The sequence below is a fragment of the Podarcis liolepis genome (assembly GCF_965112155.1).
Source record: "Podarcis liolepis genome assembly, chromosome: 1".
Lineage (NCBI taxonomy): Eukaryota > Metazoa > Chordata > Lepidosauria > Squamata > Lacertidae > Podarcis > Podarcis liolepis.
In genome coordinates, this window is record NC_139554.1 from 136,544,059 (window position 1) to 136,570,137 (window position 26,079).

Sequence of the window (26,079 nt, forward strand, 5' to 3'; positions counted from 1 at the left end):
TTGAATTTGAACACAGTCAAGCTGTTGGGAGCATTTGTTTAGGGCCAGATAGTGCTTTTAACAACAAATCTGAAGAAGGAACCTCTTCCCTTTGCTTGGAAACTTTTTGACAATCCTTACTTGTCTTTTTCACTTGACTGTACCTTGTGATTACATATATCATTTGGCCACAGTTTCTGTCCCCTTATGGCCATGGACTTTTATCTACTTGTGGCATAGCTGCTACTGAGTTACTACTGTGTGGAATGGGGAAGTATTTTCTGCAAAGTGGTTCATATGTGGTGTGAGTCCATTTAAATCCAGCCAGTGAAATCCCATGAAAACTGGAAAGTAAAATGGTGGCCCGGTTCAACTCTGTTCATTCTGCCCCTAACCTTAGTGTTGTGAGATCATTTTGTCATCTGAATGATCATTCATAGATCCCTACCTATAAATTGCTGTGCTTCAAAGCAGGGTGGCTGGTTGGGTTCTTTCTGATGTAACAAAATCAATGAACTTGTCCAACAAATGTTTTATTCATAGTTCTTAAAGTTGCTGCTAGTTAATAATATTCATATTTTGCCTTCAGTCATAGGCAATACATGCCTTCCATGGCAGTTTTGTTGACTTCTCACTCACAATGCTATTTTAAAAATGCGGCCCTGAACTGCAATACAAAAATCGAACACCAGAGATTCTCCTAGCTTCAGAGGCTACCTTTAGCATTGGCCAATGCTAGGTTTTTATTAGGAAATATATACAAGATATTTCACGTAGTAAGTTCACTTTGTGCCTAATTCCTCATGTAATTACATAAAATTATCCTTAATTGTTAAACTGAGGGTTGAATTGAACACCTCATTCTTTACCGAATACACATTCAGTAAAGCTAACAACATCCTACCATCTAGGCAATGCAATCTTCCTTGTTGGCCTTGTGTCCTTTTCATCGTACATAGATTACTGAGTCTGTAGTCTTACTGAGTTTGCATCAATTCTGTAGTCTTATAGGACACAGTTGTTGATAATAAATGTTTTAGAATGATTTCCAAGTTGAAGCAGACTTCATTCCATTGATTTAAACAGGTCTGCTCTGATTATGATCAACACTGCATATTATACTTAAATAAATATAAATATAAATATTAAAGCATGGCTTTAATGTTTGCCTGCTCCTTGCTCCCCTGCCATGACAATTATGTGAGGTATGGTAAGTGTGTGTGACTGGCCCGAAGTCACCCAGTGAATGACTGGGGATTTGAACCTGGACCTCAGCACCTTGACCACTGCACCACACTGATTTCCTTAATTCTTCTCTTATTATTTTTTACAAAATATTTTGCACAATTTAAATAAATCTGATGAATATACCTTCAACTGCTTGAGCACCAGAGCCTGCCTGTAATCTGGGAGCATGGCATAATTCTGCTTGTGGGGTCCATAGTTATTCAGAGTATGATCTGAAGGCACATGAGGCTGCTACCTTGCTGAAGCTAAGCAGATGTGGGTCTGGTCAGTACCTGGATGGCTGGCCGCTCTGTAGGCTGCCTTGGGTTCCAAGGTGGAAGAAATAAAATAAAATGCAAAATGGGTGGTGTTTACTTGGTGTCTGGATCAAAATGTCTACTTAGTCAAGTGTTTCCTCAAACTGTTGTTGGACCACAACTCCCATCATCCCTAGCTAGCAGGATCAGTGGTCAGGGATGATTGGAACTATAATCCAACAGCAGGTGGGGACCCAAGTTTGAGAAACACTGATCCTAGGCTGGGAGCATCTGTGGAGGCTGCAGCACCCCTGCAGGTGAAAGTATATAGAATCACAGAATTGATTCTTTTGGCCTTGTATAATCTGTCCTCAGTGGGAGCTGCTTTTTGAAGCTTCAGAGCCAGTGCGGTGTAGTGGTTAAGAGCGGTGGACTCGTAATCTGGTGAACCGGGTTCAATTCCCCATTCCTCCACATGCAGCTGCTGGGTGACCTTGGGCCAGGCACACTTCTCTGAAGTCTCTCAGCCCCACTCACCTCACAGAGTGTTTGTTATGGGGGAGGAAAGGAGATTGTTAGCCGCTTTGAGACTCCTTCCGGTAGTGATAAAGCGGGATATCAAATCCAAACTCCTCCTTCAGCCCCCTCGAGAGACTATTAACAGGAGATTTTAGGGATTAAACCCTTCTGAGCTGTGGTCTCTTCCTTCACATGTCAGGGATGTCCAACAGGTCGATAATCTACTGGTAGATCCCCGCAAGGTTTTGGTAGATCACGGTCGATCTCTGGCTCCCTTTCCTTAGCGTCACTAAAACTGACTCCTGCCCCGCCCCCTCGGCCCGCCCTCCATTGTTGTTTGATCTCTGGAAGGGAAGACGAAGCTTTTCCTGTGCTGCTGTTTTCATCCATAGCGATCTTATTGTGAGTGACCTTACCCCTTTGTCCCTTGCCTTTAACCCCCCAAAAAACGGAAGTCCTCCCTAAAGCTTTTTTTAACCCCTAAAAAGGGGGGCTTTCCTCCTCCCTAAAGAAAGCTCAACAACTTCAAGCTGAATCCCCCCAAAACGGGGTTTTCCTGGCCACCCCTGACATAAGTGAAAGAAGAGAGCTTATGCTTCTCTCTCTCTCTCTCTCTCTCTCTCTCCCCCTCTCCCCCTCTCCCCCCCCCACCTCCTTCCTACTATGAGGATGCTATAGCAATATGTCAAAGCACTTCATAGATAGAAGCATCATGCCATCTGTTGTGGTGTTAAGCCAGTGCTTTTATACGTAAACTAATATTTGCTTTCTCTTCTGGGTATGTCATCTGAAGTCTATTATAGCAGTTGATGTTAAATATAGCCCCTAAATTAAAGTGAGGCCAAATGACTGTGCTGGTGATTTATACTGAAATAGAGGCAACACGGCAGTCCTTAGTGGTTTGAAACTCCCAAGAGTGAAAAGGATTTTAAGCATTGCTGTTTTCATCAGACGCATTTATAATATAACCTGCTCCCGTCTTACTGATGTCACTGGAGGCTGGCAACGCTGTGAAATGAGATGTGAGCCAAGTCCTAAGTAAAATTGTTAAGCAGCAGCCGAGTTCATGGGCTGCTGCGTGTGCTAGAAGAGCAAACAAGTTGGTGGCTGAGCTGGAGCAGATGGCAGTGTGGATCTTTGGGTGGTGGTCTTCCTTTAAGGTCTTCCCATGCCTCCAAGCTCAGTCAGAAAAGGAAACGAGACGCAGCCCAGGACCTCTTGGGAATGAAAGCCACTTAAAACTCTTGGGCAAGGTTCTAGAAAATGGTTTTCCTTTTTCTGATCCAGTGAATACACTTTCTGTATTTTTAAAGCTTGAATTCCCACCATATCAGAAGTTCCAATCAGTGTATGATGAGTGTGCAAACAGTAGATCATTGGCAAGGACTGACTTAATTACAAAGTTTCAAGCTTGTGTACCACCTCCTGCTTTTTATGGTGAATGCAGCCGCTTGTTATGCTAAATCCATCTGTCCTAAATTTAGTGCTTTAATTGGGTTTTCATTCAATTTTGCTGTAAACTGCATATTAAGAAGGCAGAAAATATATAGTGCAACTGTTTCCAGATAGTTAAAAGTTCAGTCACAACCCTTATTTACTTGAAATCCATCTGTCCTTGTTTTATTAGTAATATATTTGGTCACAAACCTGTGGATTATGCTGAAACAGAAAATATGAAATCACTTCTGATGCTCCCAGCAAAGAATGACTCTTCTACTACTACTCAGTATCCAGAAGTAAGTATTAAAATCTTTTTTATTTTTTATTTAAAAAAAACTCCTTTAAACTGAACTTTGGCATTATGTTTTAAACTTAGCTTTATTGATTGTGCATAATGCAGAAATTGAAGCACTCAAGGCAACTTTTAACAATAAAGGCCACACAAAAACTAAAACAACAGAAGTTGGGTGGCAATCTGTGAAGCAGAAGCATAAAACCTCATTTAAAATAATAGCCAATCAATAAACAGAGTAAAAAATTAACCAATACAAGGGTAGTAATAATATAAAAGCATCCAAACATATTAGGAACAGGTAAAGTAGCTAAATACTAAGGGGAATAGCATAACCAATAGCAGCACTGTGAACGCAAGAGTCATAAAATTCCACACAACTGGCAAAAGTGTTTTCTTTGCTAACTAGGTCAAAGCCACCACAGAAATAACCCAGTGGACTTTTTTTGGCAATGAATTCCCCCCAAAAGCTTTCTTAGTCAACTTACCGACGTACTGTATACATATGTTTTTAAAATCTTTTTTGGCAAACTGTCACCCTGAAAGAAGGTAACTACTTAACACTGTTCCATAGAAGTTTCACTATTTGTTCACCAGAAGACTGCCCCTCTGATTCACCACATGTGGCTAAGCAAATGTCAGTTCAAAAGCCTGCTGAATGCGCTCCTGTCATGGAGCCCTAGATCCCAATGAGGCAGTGGACGTTGCCCAGTTGATACATCACCCCTCTGGCCCTAAGAGAGAGCTGCTGTGGTCTGTTCTTATGCTGCCAACAGCAGTTGTCTTTAGGTGCTGCCTTTTGGGGTTTGGAAAATGGGACCGTGGGATGAGTGTGCTACCTCCGCCTCCATTCCACCATTTTTTCCACCACCATCAACTCATGGAGGGCAACTGTGTGAAGTGGGGAGCCTCCATCATCTGTGAAGGCTCCCTGTATGTTTTGGAAACCTGGCAGAGTTTGTACCTTCTGTTCCCCACAGGTACTTTTTGAACTTGGAAAGAAGATAGTGCCATAATACATATTCCTCTCTGGGAAAGTATTGATAATTTATATGTCATTTAATGCCATAACAGACAATACTATTTAATGGAACAGTCCAGTACAGTGGAATAGTGGCTTCATAGCTACTTGCAGTGTTGGTGTGATACAGTGGTGCCCCGCAAGATGAATGCCTCGCAAGACGGAAAACCCGCTAGACGAAAGGGTTTTCCGTTTTGGAGGTGCTTCGCAAAACGAATTTCCTATGGGCTTGCTTCGCAAGACGAAAATGTCTTGCGAGTTCCTGCGGGGTTCCCCCCCCCCTTTTCCCAAGCCGCTAAGCCGCTTATCAGCTGATCCTAAGCCGCTAAGCCGCTTATCAGCTGATCCGCTAAGCCCGCTAAACCGCTAATAGCGCTAAACCGCTAATGGGCTTGCTACGCAAAGCGAAGAGACTCGCGGAACGGATTCTTTTCGTCTTGCGAGGCACCAATATATCTAGCTACATGCGGACAGTTTCAAAATCACTTACCTTCAAAATGACTGCCTAGGATGTGAGAAAGCAAATGTAATGTGTGAGGTTAGGTGCTGTAAGAATCTGCACGAGTTAGATTCTTTTATGTACTGATAGAGGGCTTAGCCAGCTTCTTCATTTTTTTAAAAGTCCTGCACAATTTCCCCATTTGCTTAAAATGATCAAGTTCCTTATGTTACTATACATATGTTTATCATTAAATACTCATGAATGTGTCCTCATATGAACTGGAATCTCCATGAATGGAGTTGCCACAGGTCGCAGAACTGACTGCAAGAAGCGACAGCTGTATCTGTGGAGAGCCTAGCTTGTGCTAGACATTCTCAGGGGAGGCAAAATTTATTCTGCTCAGGTCTTTACACGAGGGATGGCTACTGTCTGCATCCTGCCTAAACTGAGGCTTCATGACTGATCGGGAGCCATTAAAAAGGTGATAACACGTAGCAGCAAGGCCCAGCCACAGTGTATTACAAGAGCTCAGGCATAACATTGTACACAATTATTTGTATTTACGTATACAGTACATGTGAAATGAAGAAAAAGGCAGCACTCAATAGCTCCATTTGTTACATCTTGCAAAACTATTTTATTTTTCTTACCATTGAAGTGACATGCAAACTCTTAGCTACATCTACATAGGCACCAGGCAAAACCATTCCTCTTCATTCAGGCCTTTGTCTGGCTGAGCAATCTATGGCCTGTAAAATGTGTCTGTGGGGGTTGTTATTATTAGTTGTTTTGTGGTGCATTTTGAATTTTTATACTGTAAACTGCCCTGCGATCTTTGGTTGAAGGGCAGTATATAAATGTAATTAATAAATAATAAATAAATAATAATGCACCTTGATTCAGTTACTGAGGACCAGGTAAGATTGCATTGGGGACCAGTCGTTGGCTGTCCCTGGCTTACACTTCTGCCTTCTGGTATGGGTGTATTTTGTCTCATAATTTTATGCTGATTTTCACAGGCAGTGAAATCTAGCATCATGTGACAGACTTCAGCTCTTGCAGTGGGATATCTCCTTCCTTTCCTCCTCCCTGCAGCCCGCTGCTCTTCCCAAAATCTACTCTGGGTCCTCCAGAGTAGGTTTTGGTGTGTGTGGAGAAGCAGTAGGAGGAACACAAGCAGAAATCTGTTCTGCTCACTCACAGAATTTCACCAAGACATTTTCATATATCTTCCTATTAAAATTGTTGCTAGGTTCAGAAGGACAGCTATGTAAAACTTAAATGACTGGAAACAGCCATAAGACCCTTTTTGTCCCTTTAGTGCTGCTTTGTTAGATTTCATCAATATTTGTTTTTCTGTCTGTTTACGTCCTGCAGTGCTCCCATGAATTATGTTCATGTCAAAATAGTTATTTCTTATTTAATAGAAATGTCAAGTAGAGATTAGTTGCTCCTTCAAAAGGAAAAGATGCTGGCTTTATGTAGGACTTGACGCTTTCCCCTTTTTGTCCTTGCAAAGCAATTAAGCCTAAATCAGCCAAGAGAAGGACCTGTTGTTCTCCTTGGAAGTGGTCTTAATCCAGTTCAGCAGCAGTTGTTGAGCAAACTGGCAAAGGTTCTGAAAGCTAGAATATGTACGGCATTTAACAGCACAGGTAAGTTTTATGACTGTCTCTGCCCTTTTTATTTAAATTTAGTTTGTTCAAGGACTTAAGAACCTCACTTTCAAAATGTTAATTAAAATATTAACAATCAATCAATTAATTAATTAACAAACAAACAAACGGGGGGTAGTGTTTTGTTTGCTATTATATTATATATTTTTGTGTTTTTATACTTTAAATTTCCCTGTGATTCTCAGCTGAAGGGCGGTATATAAATTTAATAATTTAATAATTTTAGTTAAACAAACAAAGAGTCCTAAACAGCCACAAACGTTCTAATTTCTGAGGACATTTCCTCCCTTTCCTTGTGTTTCATACTGGTCTCTGAAAGTGCCCTCTGTACATTAAAGAGGATATGCAGAGAGATATCAGGCCAAAGTTCATCTCTCAAAGACCTCCTATCTCTGGGCAATTATAGACAGGGTCTAAAGTGTAGTGGATTTTTCAGCTCTCCCCCTCCCCACACTTTGGGCTGCTGGTGAAAGGAATATTTCCTCCCCATCTGCACCTCTGGAAGCGCTTTATACTCATAATTGGCAAGCTTGCATCATGGCCTATGTAGATCTTCTTATTTAGACCTGGATTTTATGAACTGAAAAAATAGGGGATGTATATTTTAGCTGTATTTGCTTTACAAAATGAGGGCTACAATCTTATGCATGCTCTCCTGGGAGTTATTTCTGAATAAACATGCATAGGATTACACAGTAAACCCAGAAAAGCTCTTTGCATATGTCTAGTTGGTTCCCATCCTTTCCCGTTTTTTGTCATTTCTATGGACCATATTCAACTAAATTGTTGCACTAGCCGAAGCCATCACAGTTCCCACGAGTGCAGTGGGAGTTCTTCCCTCTCCTCCCCACCTTCCCATATCTACCCCAGAAGGTCAGGAGAACCCCCAGGACAATGTGTTGGGCAGGGGGCAGAGGACTAGGGAAATGGTTTCATCAGAAAAGCAGAAAGGCTTGTGCAGATGAAAAAATCTTACTGCTACATTGAATACAAGGCCCTGAGTTTCAAAATTCCTGTGAGCCTTGCTGCATGTGGGGGCTACTGTTTGGAGAAAGGGAGTGCAGCCCTCACCCCCATAGAGCAAGCTTGTCATTAGTTGGACGTTCATCTGCATTGTGTCTTGTACTTTACAATTGGCCCATATGATGCATTTTAAATAGTCTTATAAATGATTGCATACAATACAGTGGTGCCTTGCAAGATGAAATTAATTCGTCCCGCGAGTCTTTTCGTCTTGGGAAGCACGGTCCGTCACAACTGCGCCTCTTCAAGCGGCTTTAAGAAAAAAACGAACAAACTCGCAAGACGTTTTCGTCTTGCGAAGCAAGCCCATAGGGAAATTTGTCTAGCAAAGCAACGCAAAAAACGAAAAACCCTTTCGTCTAGCGAGTTTTTCGTCTTGCGAGGCATTCGTCTTGCGGGGCACCACTGTAATTGTGTTTCGGAAGGAAGTACTTCCGGGTGAGTATGCTTAGCCCATTCACAATTTTTCCAAGTATGAATAATGATGCCTGCGATAGGATTCTAGTTTTGTTTTGTTTCAATTCTGTGGGATAAGTGCTTTCAGAAGAAGGATATACATCATTATGTTGATCATTTATTGATTACTATTTTTATGTGCCGCTGCATTTAAAAACTTGTCTAATAACTTAATTATCGGCTTCTGAAGAGAGATGTTGAAAGCCTCAAAATAATAGCCAAGTTCCAAATGGCGCTGTGTGATGGTCTGCTGATGTATGGAAGCCTTCCCCCCAAGGTCAGAGAGATCAACTCCCTGTGGGGTGCAGAAAGCAGCCAGCCTAGAAAACTACTGCTCCTCTCCCTGTGCATTATTTCTCCACTCGTGTGTGAGGATGTTTTTTGCCACTGAATGGCATTTTCCCATGGACCTGAAATAGCAGCGGTGACTCCTAAACAGGGATCTGACTTGCATCTTACATTTTTTTACATGATGTGTGGCTTAAGTACCATATTTTTCGCTCTATAAAACACACTTTTCCCCTCCTAAAAAGTAAAGGGAAATGTGTGTGCGTCTTACGGAGCGGGAGGCTCTGCCCAGTGCTCCCTTTAAAGAGCCGCACACACGCTCTGCGCGCTCTTTAAAGGGAGCACGGTTCTTGGAGGAGCCTTCCTCCCGCTGCCCGGGAGAGGCTGCGTGCGGCTATCCCATAAGCCAGAACATCAAGAGGCTATCCCAGAAGCTAGATCCCTCTTGCTGTTCTGGCTTTTGGGATTCAGAATATTTTTTTTCTTGTTTTCCTCCTCCAAAAACTAGGTGCGTCTTATGGTCTGGTGCATCTCATAGAGCGAAAAATACGGTAGTTAATATTACTGGGGCTTCATATAATCTGTCTTCTGTTTTAGTGACACATGTTGTTATCCCTGAGAATTCTACATGCAGTACTATGAAGTGCATGCTGGCTGTTTTGACTGGATGCTGGATCTTGACATTTCAGTGTAAGTAACCAGATGGTCTTGTGACAAAAAATGTACATGTTTTGACATAAGGGGTAAAGACAATATGAATACATCAATAATGCTTTAAAAGCCTGGGGTTCTTTGTTAGGTGAATGACAAGAATTCAGTGCTAAATGTTACTCCATCTGTTGAAAATGTGTAGTGCCTCCTATTATTGTTAATGGAATGCCACTGAGTTAATCAGAGCTTTTTGCTTGCAAGTAGGGAATGCAGCTGTTAACTGCTTGGTTTATTAGTGAAGACATTTGACAGCTTAAGGGGAAAAGAACGAAAATACAGTGGTTCCTCAGGTTACATACGCTTCAGGTTTCATATGCTTCAGGTTACAGACTCAGCTAACCCAGAAATAGTACCTCAGGTTAAGAACTTTGCTTCAGGATGAGAACAGAAATTGTGCTGCGGTGGCGCAGCAGCAGGCCCCATTAGCTAAAGTGGTTCTTCAGGTTAAGAACAGTTTCAGGTTAAGAACGGAACAAATTAAGTACTTAACCCAAGGTACCACTGTAATGAGTCTGCTGATGAGTGGAACATCCCAATAGCTGAGAGCTTTGCTTCCGCCTGAGGTTGTTGGCATCTGCCTGTCTCAGGAGACAATGGAAGAGTTTGCCTTCAGGAGTAAACCATCAGAGCATTACGGCACATGCTGTGGCTGAGCAGGTTATAGATGGAAGTAGAACTGCTTTTCTTCCTATATCTTCTTTTTTAGCTGATGCTAAAGATCTTAACTATGCTGTTTTCAAATGCCAAATGGGCACCACCCCTTTCCATATTAATTGCTCTGTCGTTTTCATTATTGATGTGCTATGACACATTGAAGTGCAGTTTTTAAGATTCAGGGTTACTCCTTTGAGTTGCTGCCCAAAAAGATTTGGCACACAGTTTAAATGAGTGAAGTTCAAGTTTTTAAAGAGCAGTTTAATTGAACAACATAGAATAAAAATAAAATGTGAAAAAGGAAAAAAGAAAAGGTATACTACATCATTATAAGAGTTAACAATTACAGTTCCATATATACTTACCTAATAAATAGGTATCATTATTATCTGAATACATATGTTTATTTTTAACCTACTATGTTTTGTATAAATGCGTTTCAGAGGACATGGTTCTTGTCCATGAAAAGTCTATGTTTATAAAACAATCTGTTCATAAGTTGCAAGTGTAGTCATATATTCATTGATTAAATGGAGCTGTACACATACTTTTTTCCAGTGCATCAGCATCAGTCTTTTGACCATAGTGTGGTGGTGGTGGTGTTGTTAATAAAAAAAATGTTAATTAATTAATTAATTTTGTATATAGCCCTTCATTCGAAGATCACAGGGCGGTTCACAACACAAAAATACAAAATAAGAACACAAAATACATAACGAAACAAACTGATAATTCCAGTTCCACAAACACATTTAAAAAGCCATAGATTGTTTAATCAGCCCAAGGCCTGTTTATCGAGGAAAGTTTTTTTTAAAAAAGATATTTATTAAAGTTTTTAAAGTATAACAGTGAAAATGAAAAATAAAAAGAAACAAAATACAAAATACAACATAAAAACAGTTTAAAAACAAATAATTTTCCATAACATATCTTGCTTACGCTTATTTCCCCGGACCTCCTCATACCTCCCTTCTTTGTATTCCACTTCAATTTGTTAGTTCAGCAAATCCTTACCATTAAGCTTTTACCCATTTGTAAAGCTTTTTTCGTGTCTCCTAAAGCATTACAGCTGGAAACCACTTAGTTTCTATCCAACATCCTTCTAACATTCATTAATTTTACAATATTTCTGTAAATAGTCTTTAAATTTCTTCCAGTCTTCTTCCACCGACTCTTCTCCCTGGTCTCGGATTCTGCCAGTCATTTCTGCCAATTCCATGTAGTTGATCACCTTCATCTGCCATTCTTCCAGAGTGGGTAAATCTTGTGTCTTCCAATGCTTTGCGATAAGTATTCTTGCTACTTGTTGTAGCATACATTAAAAAAGTTCTATCCTTCTTTGGCACCAATTGGCCGACAATGCCCAGGGAAAGGCCTCTGGTTTCTTCAGGAAGGTATATTTAAATACCTTTTTCAGTTCATTATATATCATTTCCCAGAAAGCCTTAATCTTTGGGCACGTCCACCAAAGGTGAAAGAATGTACCTTCAGTTTCTTTACATTTCCAACATTTGTTATCGGGCAAATGATAGATTTTTGCAAGCTTGACTGGGGTCATGTACCACCTGTATATCATTTTCATAATATTCTCTCTTAAGGCATTACATGCCGTAAACTTCATACCTGTGGTCCATAACTGTTCCCAGTCAGCAAACATAATATTATGTCCAACATCTTGTGCCCATTTAATCATAGCAGATTTCACCGTTTCATCCTGAGTATTCCATTTCAACAGCAAGTTATACATTCTTGACAGATTTTAAGTTTTGGGTTCTAACTGTTCTGTTTCTAATTTTGACTTTTCCACCTGGAAGCCAATTTTCTTATCCAAATTATATGCCTCCATTATCTGATAATAATGAAGCCAATCTCTCACTTTGTTTTTTAATTTTTCGAAACTCTGCAATTTCAATTTGTCTCCTTCTTGTTCCAAAATTTCGCAATATGTCGGCCATTTGGCCTCCATATTGAGCCTTTTCTGAGCTTTTGCTTCCATTGGTGACAACCACCTTGGGGTTTTATTTTCCAGTAAGTCTTTATATCTTGCCCAGACGTTAAACAATGCTTTCCTGACAATATGGTTTTTGAATGCTTTATGTGCTTTGACCTTATCATACCACAAGTATGCATGCCATCCAAATACATTGTTAAAACCTTCTAAATCCAAAATGTCTGTGTTTTCAAGAAGTAGCCATTCTTTCAACCAGCAAAAGGCTGCTGATTCATAGTAAAGTTTAAGGTCTGGCAGGGCAAATCCACCCCTTTCCTTTGCATCTGTTGGTATCTTAAATTTTATTCTGGGCTTCTTGCCCTGCCAGACAAATCTAAAGATATCGCTCTGCCACTTCTTGAAACAATCCATTTTGTCCACAATTTGCAATGTTTGAAACAGAAACAACATTCTTGGCAATACATTCATCTTTATCACAGCAATACAACCCAGCAGTGAAAGCTTCAAATTTGACCAGATTTCTAAATCTTTTTTCACTTTGACCCAGCATTTTTCATAGTTGTCTTTAAATAAATTCCCATTTTTAGCTGTCATATTAATCCCCAAATATTTCACTTTCTTTACCACAGTCAATCCTGTCTCATTCTGAAACCTATCTCTTTCAATTGGTGCTAAATTTTTCTCTAAAACCTTAGTTTTTAATTTGTTCAATTTAAAACCTGCCACTTGACCAAATTCTTGAATCAGTTCTAAAACTCTTTTAGTACTAGATTCTGGCTCCTGTAGCGTCAATACTAAGTCATCTGCAAATGCTCTCATTTTGTACTGTTTGGCTCCGACCTGTATACCTTTAACCAACCCTTCTAATCATGTTTAGCAGAACCTCCAGGACCGATATAAAAAGCAGTGGGGAGATTGGGCACCCCTGTCGTGTCCCTTTTTCTATCTTAAATTCTTCCGTCACCACATTATTTACAATTAATTTAGCTTTTTGTTCAGAATATATTGCACCTATACCATTTTCAAAACCTTGGCCTACCCCCATCCCATGTAGATTTTTCTTCATAAAACTCCAAGAGATGTTGTCAAAAGCTTTCTCCGCGTCCACAAATATCAAAACTGCTTTAGTGTTTATATTCACTTCTAATTTTTCCAAAATATCAATTATATTCCTCAAATTATCAGACAAGTGTCTTCCCGGGAGAAAGCCCGCTTGGTCTTTATGAATCTCTTCCATCAATACTTTTTTCAATCTCTTGGCCAAAATATCTGCGAAAATTTTGTAATCCACATTAAGTAACGATATAGGGCGGTAGTTCTTCAGCTGAGTCTTTTCAGTCTCTGTTTTCAGTATAAGCGAAATATACGCATCTTTCCACGACTCTGGTGCCCTTTTCCCTTCCAATATTTCATTGCAGACTTCCTTCAAAGGTTGCAATAACCACTCTTTCAAGGATCTATAATATCTAGAAGTCAGCCCATCCGGTCCTGGAGATTTGCCCTATCGAGGAAAGTTTTTGCCCAGCACCTAAAGATACATAATGAAGGCTCCAGGCTATCCTACTTGGGGAGAGCATTCTTCTTTAAGAAGAGATTTTCTTTAAGAAGAGATTTTCCTTAAAAATATAAAGCGGTAAAGAAATGTAATAATAATAATTGTAGTAGTAGTAGTAATAATAATAATAACAACAACAACAACATAAAAAACAGGGAGTCACTGCACAAAAGGCCCATTCTCATGTTGTTGCTCTCTGGACTCATGGAGGGGGCACACAAAGAAGGGCCTCCGCTTGGGTCAGTCATATGGAGAGAACTGGTCCTTGAGGTATTGTGGTCCTGAGCCTTTTAAAGCTTTATAGGTAAAAAACAGAACTTTGAATTGGGCCCAGAAACTATTTGGCAGCCAGTTGGGCCAGGATCAGTGTAATATACTCAAAACATCTTGTCCTGGTGAGCAACCCAGCTGGCAAATTTCTGCACCAGTCATGGATCGGTGCCTACCGATCTTGACATCAATGAAGTGGGGAACTTCAGGCCTCTCTCCAGTTCATAGATGGAGTGTGGTACCACTTTCAAAAAATGCATCCAACATAGAGTTTCATACTCATTTAATGAGGTATGGATTTACTTATTAGTCCAGTTCTGCCTCTTGATATTCTCAGCTTAGTAAGCAACATGCTACTTTAAAAAGTCAGTGATTCTCCTCCCTGGTGGGAAGTGTTAGGAATAACTCATGGGGTCTGATGCAGCTAAGTGCCTGTAATTAACACCATGGCTCCATCTGTTCCCACCAGTCTTTGTTATTAGTCTTCTTCAGAGTCATTACACATTAAAGATTGTTATAACAAATAATTGGACTCCTGCTGATGAAACATTTGTCTAGGAAAAATGGTTCCCCTCTTACTCTTGCTTATTTATCATACCTTCTGTTTGGCAATTGCCAAAGTCCACTTAGACATAACTGAGGAATAAATCTCATCAGAGTGCGCACACAACATTTTATGATCCAATCTTAAGACTTGCTGTGCCAGCAAATAAGTGCTTGGGAAAGGACATAATGGGTGCTGCTTAGAGACACAACTTGCCTAAGTTTTGTTGAAAGCAATAGGATTCCAGCTGAATCCCTTGGTTTCATCTAGAACCTAATGTTTCCTAAAATACTTTCAAACAGCACAACACTCTTAAGTCACCACGTCATGCCATCATGTCATGGACATCAGTATCTGCAATTGTTCACTATTGATTTTTTCCTGGTTTGATACTGAGGAACTCATTTAAACAGTGATTGGAATGCTGAAGCCAGGGCATTAAATGAATACAGTGGAACCTCGAGTTACAAATGCCTCAGGTTACAAACGCTTCAGGTTACAAACTCTGCTAACCTGGAAGAGTTACCTCGAGCTGAGAACTTTGCCCCAGGATGAGAACGGAAATCGTGTGCCAGCAGCGCAGCAGCAGCAAGAGCAAGCCTCTAGTTAAGAACAGTTTCAGGTTGAGAACGGACTTCCGGAACGAATTACGTTCTTAACTAGAGGTATCACTGTACTGGGGTGTGGGGAGAGAGAATACATGAGCCCAGTGTTTATTATGGCTGACCAGGCACATGATATTGTATAGAATAATATCTGAGTGAGGAGAGCCTGTGCATGATCAGGACTGTTGTTGGGCGCAGCCATGGATTCAATGAGGGCCAATAAACTGAGCTTGAACCCTGGGAAGATGGCGGCACTGTGAGTTGGTAGTTCCCATGTCTGGGAGTTTGGCAGTTGTCTCTTCTGGCTGAGGTGTTCTTCATCTGAAAGGAGAGGCTTGGAATGTGTGGGTGCTCCTGGATCCATTTTTATCACTGGAGGCTGAGGTAGCCTCTCTGACTAGGAGTGCCTTTTGCCAGCCAAGGCTGGCATGCCAACTACAGTTGTTCTTAGGTAGTCCTAGTCTGGCACAGTGGTTTATGTTTTGGCAGCCTCAAGACTTGATTATTGCAGTGTGCTCTATGTGGGCTACCCTTTAGCCTCATCCAGAGGCTTCAGCCGGTGCAAAATGCTATGGCTAGACAGTTGATGGGAACAATCACCAGCAGATAGCTCCAGTGTTTAAAACCTTGCACAGGCTGGTCATATGCTACAGGGCCAGGTTCAGGGTTCTTGCATTAGTTTAGAAGGCCCTTGAGAACATGATACCTAAGGGTCCACCTGATTCCTTATTCCCCTGCTTGGTTATTGAGGTCTTTGGGGAAACTACTGTTTGGAGTCCCCACTGGCTCAGATGCACATGCATTCAGTATTGTGGGCCCAATTTTAGGGAACTTCCTTCCAATCAAGATCAGGCAATCCCCCTTCCTGTCAAACGTACAGGATCTTACAGAAGGCTCCATTTTTATTCCTTTTTTTAAAAAAAATAATTTTTATTAACAGGCCAATCACATCACATTATCCAAATCACATTAGTTCCAAATTATACAGCCAGGCTCCATTTTTATTCCAACAGGCATTTTAACTGAGTTCTGATTTTATAATTTTAACTGATTTTTTATTAGCATTGTGTTGAGTTTCTTGTACGCCATTTATAGACAACTATAATTAAATTGTATATGAATTGTCTAAATAAATAAACAAATGAATACATTGAATTAGAGCCATCAAACTATTTTTGATAATTTGGGGATCCTGGAACTGCCAGTAAAAAAAAAAGATATTGAGTAGCAAAACTGAACTAGACCTCAGATAGAAGTGAGCAAGATGGGCCAACAAGACAGCTCAGTGTTTGAGCACGGCTCTCTGGAATCAAGAGGGCCAGGGACTTCAGTGCATTCTAAATCAACTTTTTCTGCTCCCTCAGTCTCAATTTTGCGACAAAGTTGCCTTGGCTGCCACTAGCATAGTCAGTCCTTTTTTGGGTGGATGAGCTTCTGCTGGAAGTGTGGCTTCCCCTCCAGTGAGGCACAATGGTTGTATCATATCCTGATCCTCATGGATTTGGATCATGAATCAGTGAACAGTGGTAGAGTATGTTTTGTGATTCCATTATCAACACTAAATGTTCTTAGCATGTGATTAGCAGTTGGAATTGAGCCAATGCTTACAGGTGATTTAACTTAACAAATCAATGCTTGGATAACTGAATGCTGCAACTATCTCCAAAATCTCATAGCTAAAATGCAGCCATTTTTTAAAAAATTCTTTTTTAAAGAACAAAACATCTTACTTGCATTATGGGCACCAAAGAAGGCTGCCGGTATTATAATTTGTGCTTCTGATCACCTTCCTTCTTGGCAAAAACTCAGCAATGTGTGAAGCTTAATCTCAACCTGGATGCAGTAGAATAATGTATGCTGTATCCTACCCTTAGTATAGTCCCAGAAATAGTCACAACAATGAAATAATGGGAAGGAATATAGAAGTCGTGTCCCAAGGCAGCAGAGGCAGACGACACGGCCACAAATGAATGTATGTGCCTTTAGCAGTATATAGTTACTATACTGCACCAGACTTACATAGAAGTGGGGAAGAAGAAAGTAGTCAAACCTTTTGTATGACCTACTGTACTGTTGCACATTGTTCATACTGTTACCATCATAATTTGATGTTTTTCTAAGCTGGAGGTTTCTTACTTGCATCAGGTGCTGTAAAGAATATAACCTGAATGCAGATAATTGCATGGTGTTCTGTGCAGACAGTGCTGCTTTCCTATCCCAGCCACGGCCAATCCAGTGGTCTGCACCCACATTTCTCCCAAAGCTTCTGAGCTCAGAAGTTTCTCAGCTGGAGCCAGAGTGGGGGAAATTGGTAAGACTCCCCTTGTGCAAGTAGAATTTTATAGCCAAGCCAGTTAACCCTTACATTGCTACCATGATTCATACCAGACCTTTTGCTTTTCTTCTTGAACAATTTTTGTATGATACGGAGACAGTACTTTATAAAACATCAGTGCATTCATAGCCTGCAAGCCCTGTCAGCTAAGCTGACTCCCACCCTTCCCCATTATGCAAAACTGAATTATTTAAAGTTGATTTCTAATGCAGCAATCCAAACCCATCATCTGTTCAAACATAATTCCTCTTAGGACTAATTATCTGAAGTGCAAAAAGAATCAATGTGCTAAAAATCATGATCAAGGCCAACTGGCAGGTCAGGAGAGTTTGTCCAGAAATAGAAATCCAAAAGCAAACCTAGCCATCAAAGGTGGGCACTCAAACTCAGGTACACACACTTTGACTTGCAGTTATTTCAATGCCTGTAAAGATTTTTCCAAAACTATTCACCCATCTTTTTTGTTTAGATTGTGTTATGTCCCCTCCATAAATCCCTACTCTTGCTAGTCCTGGATCCATCACAAACACCTTCACCCTCCATTGAAGGCCCTCTGTGGCACTGCCCACACGATGGCCATTCATTCCCATGTGAAATATCCCAGTATCTGCCTGCTTACGGCATTCTCTTCTTAAGCTTCTCAGGTCCCCTTCTCCATCGAACAATTCTGCTCTTTCTTTGCTGTATGTCTCCCAGAGCCACCTACATGATGCTGCCGCCTAATCTCTTCCTTCAAATCCCACTTAAAATAAAATAAAAACCCTTTTGTTGAGAAGCTTTTGACGTACCACTCAGCCCTGATAAATGTGTTGTTGTGGCTCAGTGATGGAGCATATGCTTTGTATGCAGAATGTCCCAGGTTCAGTCTCTGAGTAGTGCTGGGCTATTTACAACTCCTCTCTGAAATCCTGAAGAGCTTTGCCAGCCACTCTTCTACTGTACCAATGTTTTGACTTTGTATATGGCAACATAAAAAGGTAAAGGTAAAGGTACCCCTGCCCGTACGGGCCAGTCGTGACCGACTCTGGGGTTGCGTGCTCATCTCGCTTAAGAGGCCGGGAGCCAGCGCTGTCCGAAGACACTTCCGGGTCACGTGGCCAGCATGACGAAGCTGCTCTGGCGAGCCAGCACCAGCGCAGCACACGGAAACGCCGTTACCTTCCCGCTATAAAGCGGTCCCTATTTATCTACTTGCACTTAAGAGTGCTTTCGAACTGCTAGGTGGGCAGGAGCTGGGACCGAACGACGGGAGCTCACCCCGCCGCGGGGATTCGAACCGCCGACCATGCGATCAGCAAGTCCTAGGCACTGAGGTTTTACCCACAGCGCCACCCGCGTCCCAGATAAGGCAACATGCAGTGTAACAAAGAAGTTCATCTATTCCCGCTATTTATCCTCTCCTTCTTCCTTCCTTCCTTCTTTTAATTTATTTTTTATTGAAACTTTTCAGCATAGACTGCAACAATTGCTTGACAAGGTCCTTCTTTCAAGCCAACCATATTCCATTCTGTTCCATATTTGGTCATTCTGTCAGGGTTTGATTTTTGCCTTTTGTTTTCAGGATGACTTTCCCTAGTGTTGCTATCGCTTCCTACAGTGGTTTGTTTTTTTTATCAGCATAAAATAAATCACTACATTTCCTCCTCTGTCCATCTTTTCTTCCAAATTTCAGGGGTAGATGCCTGCCTGAAGACAAGTGCTCGGGAGCAAGAAGAGAATTATGAAATAGATGGTGGCCCACGCCAAGGCCGACTGAACAAAGAGCAGCTGGTGAGAGCTTCTTTGTTAACCTTCAAGTTTGTTTTTGTAGCCCATATGATGTTGTTGTAGCCCTTTACTATTTTCCACCTGTGCAGGCTAAGGGAAGTAAAGGCGTATACTTTATTCCAGCACTTGCTTTTGAGAAGTGGTGTACAGCTGCTAACCAAAGCGATTTTGACCTGTTAATGGATTTCTGTTGTCATATGTGCTGCTAAAACTTTTCAGTGCTTTCAAGGTAAGTCTGGGAAACATTTATACAAAATGCTGCCTGAACCACCAAGAGCTGAAGCTTTCACCTTTCACCAACCCTTGGCACCCCAGGGGTTTTGGTTGAGTGTTTTTGTCCTGGTACACTCAAGTACCAGTTTTCAGTTCTTACCGAGAAGAAATTGCATCTGAAATGGGAAAATATAGCTTAAACACTTTCCTATTTTGCTTTCCATTTGGTTATTTTCTTGGTTGTGAAATCTCTTGAGAGTACTTTGTAACCCTTTTTAGTTAATTATCTGTGACTAGAGGCTAAAATCTGGGTGGTTGTTTTTCATCAGTGTATGAAATTCCACTCTTCGCACTCTTTGCATGAATTCCCAACAACAACCAGTTCTGTTCTGATACTCTATATCAGGCACGTCCAACTCCCAAGACACAACAAGGACAGTGGGGGGGGCAGGGACTTTAAGTTTTTTTTTTAATCACGTGATCAATTGGCATCCCAAGATCACCCACAATCAACCACAATCATCCGGGGATCTACCGGCTGATTGCGCTCGATCGGTTGGACAACTCTGCTGTAGATTGTAACATTTGTCCATTCTATCTGTCTCCCGCCTTTCCCACACCATAGCACAACTCCTCTTCATGTTCCTAGGGATGCTGAGACCATGATATCTCCTGTTGCCCTTTCCCACCACCCTCCTTGGGGTTTCCTGTCAATTAACTCCCCTATCTAATATAACACTCCCCCCCCCCCACACGCAATTCTTAGTCCTTGGCCTCCCTTACCACCCTTAGGCTCCTGCCTCTTGTCTCCTCTCTAACTTCCTTTCAACGGTATTTCCCCCCGGTCGCATTTTCCAAACAAAAGTTGCACTGTTTGTCAGTACAGTGGTGCCCCGCAAGACGAATGCCTCGCAAGACGGAAAACTTGCTAGACGAAAGAGTTTTCCGTTTCGGAGGTGCTTCGCAAAACGAATTTCCTATAGGCTTGCTTCGCAAGACGACAATGTCTTGCGAGTTCCTGCTGTTTTTTTTTCCTCCCCCCCTTTTTCTAAGCCGCTAAGCCGCTTATCAGCTGATCCGATCAGCAGATAAGACGCTAATAGCGCTAATCCGCTAATCCGTCAATGGGCTTGCTTCGCAAGACGAAAAAACCGCTAGACGAAGATAATCACAGAACGGATTCTTTTCGTCTTGCGAGGCACCACTGTATTCTGTTGCTGAGCAATTGCGTTCCTGCTGAGCAGTTACTTTGCAACCATGTCGGCCGCATCAGCCAGTGGCTTGGCAGAGTGATAGGTGCGCAAGAGCCAGCTGCTGTTTTTAAGACTGCTGTTCATACAGAGTATGATGAGGGGACTTGACTTTGGACATCAACACAGAGAGAGAGAGAAAGATGTATTGTAAGGAAACGGTATTACAGCTTCCGGTTTTTAAAAATCTGGCTGTTTGTTTGTGACCAACTCTTCATATTTTCCCCCTTTCTTTATTTCAGTTACCAAAGTTGTTTGATGGCTGCTACTTCTATTTTTTGGGAATGTTTAAGGAGCACAACAAGGATGATCTGAAGGAACTGGTGAAAGCAGGTGGAGGACAGATACTGCTGAGGAAACCCAAATCGGATAGTGATGTGACACAGACAATCAATACTGTAGCCTATCATGCTGAGATTGCTTCTGACCAGAGTTCCTGCACACAGTATATCATCTACGATGGCTCTTCTAACTACAAGCCAGAGAAAATTCGGCAAGGAAAGGTTTGGGAGGCACCGTCTAAGTGGCTTATAGACTGTGTGGTGTCATTTCAGCTATTGCCTGTTAAGAAATAAAAAATTCCAGAATTGTGATGCTAGAATCTTTAGCTCAGCCCTGCTTTTCAGACAGATTGAAATTATGTTTCAGCCTAGAAACAACTATTAAGCAACAGATTCACTTCATTTATATCATGATTTTGGGGGTGGAGGACACACATTCCAGATTTAGTTAGGCTTGATACAATTTAGACCCCTTTAGTGGCAGACATATTTTTTTTTAAAAGGAGAATCAATTGAAATGTTAGTTCAAGTTAGGATTCTAATAGCAGTAATATTTAAATTAAGACCTGAGTTTGTGCAGAGGTGAGAAGGTATGGCCCTCAAGTTGTTGCTGGATTCCAGCTCCCACCAGCCCTCGTGGCCAATGGTCAGGAATGATGGGAATTGTAGTCTAGCTGAAGGAGTTGTAGTCCAGCTGAGTTCTAGGGCCTCAGCTTTTCCATTCCTGAAATTGTATTTCAATTTGCATGCAGTTTATCATTGCTGGTTTTAATAATAATAGCAGTAGCAGCAGCAGTAGTAGAGTAAATTTCTGAGCACACAGGTCAATTTAAAACTAACATTTTTAAGCCTTTAGCACATGTCTGCACAAAATATCTCCTGTGTGCTTACTATTATGGGGCATATTCTGAAATGATGGTCATTTTACACTGAAATCCTGTGTTTGCCTTTTAAAACCCACCAGTATCACTTTGGCTGCTCTAATCTCTTTATTAGATAAAGCGCTGCAGGCAATGATATAAACTACCTACTGAAACAGTTATTAAAGCTTTCCCCCCTGTTTTGCTTATAGTGAAACAGACACTAGCATTGGTTTTGCCGAATGTTTAAATGGGTTATTCTTATGTTTGTAATCATGATTTCTGTGTTCTTTCTTATGCTGCGATTATGTTCAGTATGTCATCAGTGATAAATCATGACTTGAAGCATTGCTCTGTGAGTCTTTTTGTATGTAAGAATGCTGTGTAAGTGGCAGGTTGGGAGAGACAGGCAAATCGCCACACCATCCTTCCAGTCATCTGCCAATACTGAAGTAAATCCATCTTCACTCCAAGACCCTCTCATTTGGAGAGTTGCTACAGCTGAGAGCTGTCACACCACAAGTAATGCTTGACAACCTCTGTGCATTTTTGGGCTTAGTTTGAGGGGAAAGAATGAGTGCAGCGTCTTCTATACCTTTTCTCTCTTTGATGCCTCATTCCAGAGAGCCTTTCATTTACCCTGAGCTGCTATGGAAGCTTCTGAATCCAGAGCATAATCCTTAGGCAACATTCATTCATATGGGTCCCTGGTGAAACCTGTATCTAGGCTTTACTAAGTCAGAATGTAGGTGGGAGCTCACATAGAATCAGAGAACTGTAGAGTTGGAAGGGATCCTGAAGATCAACTAGTCCAAGCCCCTGCACTGCAGGAATATGCATCCCATATGGGGATCATTGGCAATATTAGCATGTTTTCCCCAGCATTTTTAAAAAATAAATCCTGCACACAGGAGACTAGCATGCTGCAGAAGGCTAGGGTAAAACTGTTCTCCCTGACATACTAGTTCTTTATGTGCAGGGAAGTATTCAGTCCTGTGAGTTCCCATCTGCAGTTAGAAGACAGATAGGCTCCTCTCAATGAGAATTAGGCCTACATCTGTGAAGGAAAATCTTGATACAATAAATAGTGTAATGGCCAAAAAATAAAGGCAATAGTCATTTTGCTGCCATGTTTCACAGCTCATTTCATCCCTTAAGATGAAGAACTGCATTCAATAAGAAGCAAATCCTTGGTGGGCAATAAATCTTGGCAATAGTGTTTAATTATATGTCTATATAATATCTGACAGGCTGATCACACCCATAGGGGACTGCTAATTTCCCTCCACAATAAAAACAGAAGCAGCCAAATTTTGAAGCTGGAGTATAATGGCCGCTCACCCAATTCACCGGTGGGCGGCAGTTGCAACCCAACATGGGACTCCTCCATCCTCCTGCAGCCACACCGTTTCGTATTGGACTGTTGCTATACTTCCCTGGCCGCCGCAGTGGCTTCTGGTTCTTGCCAAACCCTAGCCTATCTGTGGCAGCCTGGGGGGCAGGGCAGCAGGAGGGACCATGTTGAGGGAGACTTCTCTCCGGTCCGCTCACAGAGCTTAAAAGGGGGCCGGGGCAGCCAACAGCAGCGCAGTCAGTCCAGGAGCATCACCTACCCAGCCCGCCCTCTAATCTCGCTTTTCTTACAGGCTAACCTTTTCCTTTATAGGAATGTAGGCGTTGCTTTAGGTGTACAATGGTTGCTGTTTTTTCAGAGCCAGGAAGAAATTTTCCCTGCTCTGCAGGTTTAGTCTTCCCCATAGCAATTGTCACAACTTTGGCGTAGGTCTTGGGTGGAATCCTTTAGTCCTACATCTGATGAAGGGGTGAAATGGTGACTCACCCACTTTTCGTGGCAGTGGTAACAGGGTACCCCGTTAAAGTGCATGGCAGGTGGGCCATAGAGCTCCCCTCAGCAATTCAGAGAGGGACCAGCTGTGTAAATTTGTGTTTTGCCCTGGTCCCATCTTCCCCTAACTGACCCTGTCATGCCTCAGATCCCTGGCTGGGGACTGAGAGGGATACACACCCATGCCTATGCCAAGATTTCCTACATCTGAATTTAATACAGTTGTGGCCAGTTTTAACCCCATAAAAGTTGTTGTGTTTTACCTTTGTGGGTCTGGCTTCCAGGGGATGGGGTGCTGTACCTGCGTACGCAACAAGTTTATTCTGTCACTGTACAGAATAAGCTTAGTTTTACCAGTGCTAAGTCACCCTTAAAAATAGCAGAGTGCAGTGTATATACAGTGCCTTTTTTGGAAAAGAAGAAACAGGCTCCTCATTTGTGAGGAGGAACAAGTAGTTTCTCTATCTCAATCTAACTCCCAGCAGGAGGTCAAGTCTGAGGTATCTGAGAAGTGTCAGGGCCTGCTGGGAAGAGAGAGGAGGGGCCGCACCATGCAGCCTGGTGATGTTGAAACGGCGACAGGTAACAAGGTGCCACCTATTATTCAGTGCAGCATTTTGTGTTAACTTCTTTCCAGTTCCAAAAATGTGCATGCTTTGTGGCTGCGGCAAGTTGTTTATATGTGTGTTGCAGATGGGAGGTGGGGCTCTTTTGAACTAATACCAACTATACTTAAGAGAACAAGAGATGTTGTAACTTTCTCTTGTTATCTAGAATCAATTTTCTGTTGTAGCACTCTTGAGGGGTGAGTTCTCTCATTAAGAGAACTTAGAATTACAACCTATGCATGCTTAAGGAACCAATGTGATGATGCGCACACTCTGAATTTCGGAATCTGGCCTTTTGATACAGAACCTTGGCAGCTCCTGCAGCATACATATAAAAACTTTCAGCTTTCAAATAGAATTTTTAGAGACGTGAAAGCAGTTTCTGCTTCAAAAGCTTTTCATTTATCAGAGGCAGCCCATTGTTTCCCACAGGACGTGTCCGCACGCACTGCCCTTTCGGCTGGCATAGCATCCACCCAGTCACAAGGGTGCATGGCTATGGCGGCTCAGGATCTCCCCCAGCCTGGCCCCATCAAGCCCCTTTCTTTGGTTGGTTATGCTGGGTGGATTGTTGGTACACTTCTACACGCCAGGCGGCCTGTTGCCAGGTGGAAGAACTTCTGCTGGAAGAGGGGGGCTTACACCAGTGTAGCTTCCCCTCCAGTGAGGGCCCAGGGGTGGACCATATCCTAATCCTCATGGATTTGGACCATGAATCAGTGAGCAGTGGGAGAGTATGCACAAACCCGGTTGCATGTTATTAACCGTACAGTTCTAACCTCCTGCAATTCAGCCTAAGCTTCACAGAAGGTAGGGTTTGTGGAAGCGTTTGAAGGGGAAGAGAGGTGGCAACAGTAAACACTGTTAAGAACAATTGAGCCAGCTACTTGTTTCCACAGTCTGTAAAGTGGTTGTAAGGACTGTAGCAGAGATGAGACTGGGAAGACTGCACTAATTAACAACGTGAAAAGGCCAAAATCATGTTTTGCATTTTGCAAATTGCATCTACTGTTGTTGAAACCCATCAGATAAATTGTCTGTATGGGCCAAGAAGAGCCGATTATTTCAGCTTTTTATTTCCTCATCAGTCAGGTGAAGGGCAGCAGCGTTGTCAGCATGGAGTCTCATTAGTGCTGTTGACAGCGGGGTACTCCTTGGTTGCCGAGACAGAGAGCTGCCTTTCGGGATGTACCAGTCTCAATACACTGCTATCACTATGAATATTCATCCGCTCATATTTCTCTGCAATTAAACAGGTAGAAGTACAGATATTCAAACTGAACATCCACTAACTGAACTGGAAGAGCAGGCCACCCCTGATAAACCAAAGTAAACTGAGGGCAGTACAGCATGCAAACACACACACACACACACACACACACACACACACACACCTATACCTTGCTTGCATTCATCCATGAAAGACCAATTCTTTCCCCTCAGCTTCTTTGGCACCCTGTCTTCACCACTGAATTTATTGGGGGAGGGAAAGGAACCAGGGCTTGGGTCTCAAAGCAGCCACTGAGTTGGGTGAGTTTTCTTTTCATTGCAACCATCACCACACACATAAATCCCCAAAGAAAGCAAGGGGGGCAAAGGGACGAAGGGTGCCCTTCATTTCATTCCCCAGAAGCTGTTTGCAGTTTCCTCTGTGTTACACTAACTTATGTGAAATTGGAAGATTAATCTGCAAATCTACACTATCTAAAGTGGTATTTGGATGTGTGAACACACGCACAAGCACCCACTAGGGGCTAAGGGCCACTCCACGTTCCCACTTCCCCCACATTAATCCCCAGAGCTTCCCTTTCCCACCCCATTTACTCCTTCTCAACCCCATTTCTGGCCATGCCTCTTCTATTCTGCAGCCCCACTTTGCACCCCTTTCTTCACCTTCACATCCACACCTATGTCTCTGGCTTCTCCTTTTGTGCCACCACCCCTTTAAACACAAGCCGGCCCCCATGTTAACCTCCTGCACCTTCCCATTCTGCAACTGCTATGCATAG

The 26,079-nt window shown here is 42.1% G+C and overlaps 1 protein-coding gene across 3 annotated transcripts in view; it reads left to right on the forward strand.

Moving 5' to 3' along the window:
- BARD1 (BRCA1 associated RING domain 1) overlaps positions 1-21,966 on the forward strand; it is a 71,919-nt gene extending 49,953 nt beyond the window's left edge. For all 3 annotated transcript variants that reach the window (XM_083473004.1, XM_083473005.1, XM_083473006.1), the window contains 5 exons: positions 3,610-3,718; positions 6,697-6,832; positions 9,218-9,310; positions 18,918-19,015; positions 20,718-21,966. In XM_083473004.1, coding sequence (XP_083329130.1) covers positions 3,610-3,718; positions 6,697-6,832; positions 9,218-9,310; positions 18,918-19,015; positions 20,718-21,050 — 769 coding nt within the window. In that variant the 3' untranslated portion in view covers positions 21,051-21,966. The remainder of the gene's footprint in view (positions 1-3,609; positions 3,719-6,696; positions 6,833-9,217; positions 9,311-18,917; positions 19,016-20,717) is intronic.
- The last annotated feature ends 4,113 nt before the right edge of the window (positions 21,967-26,079 follow it).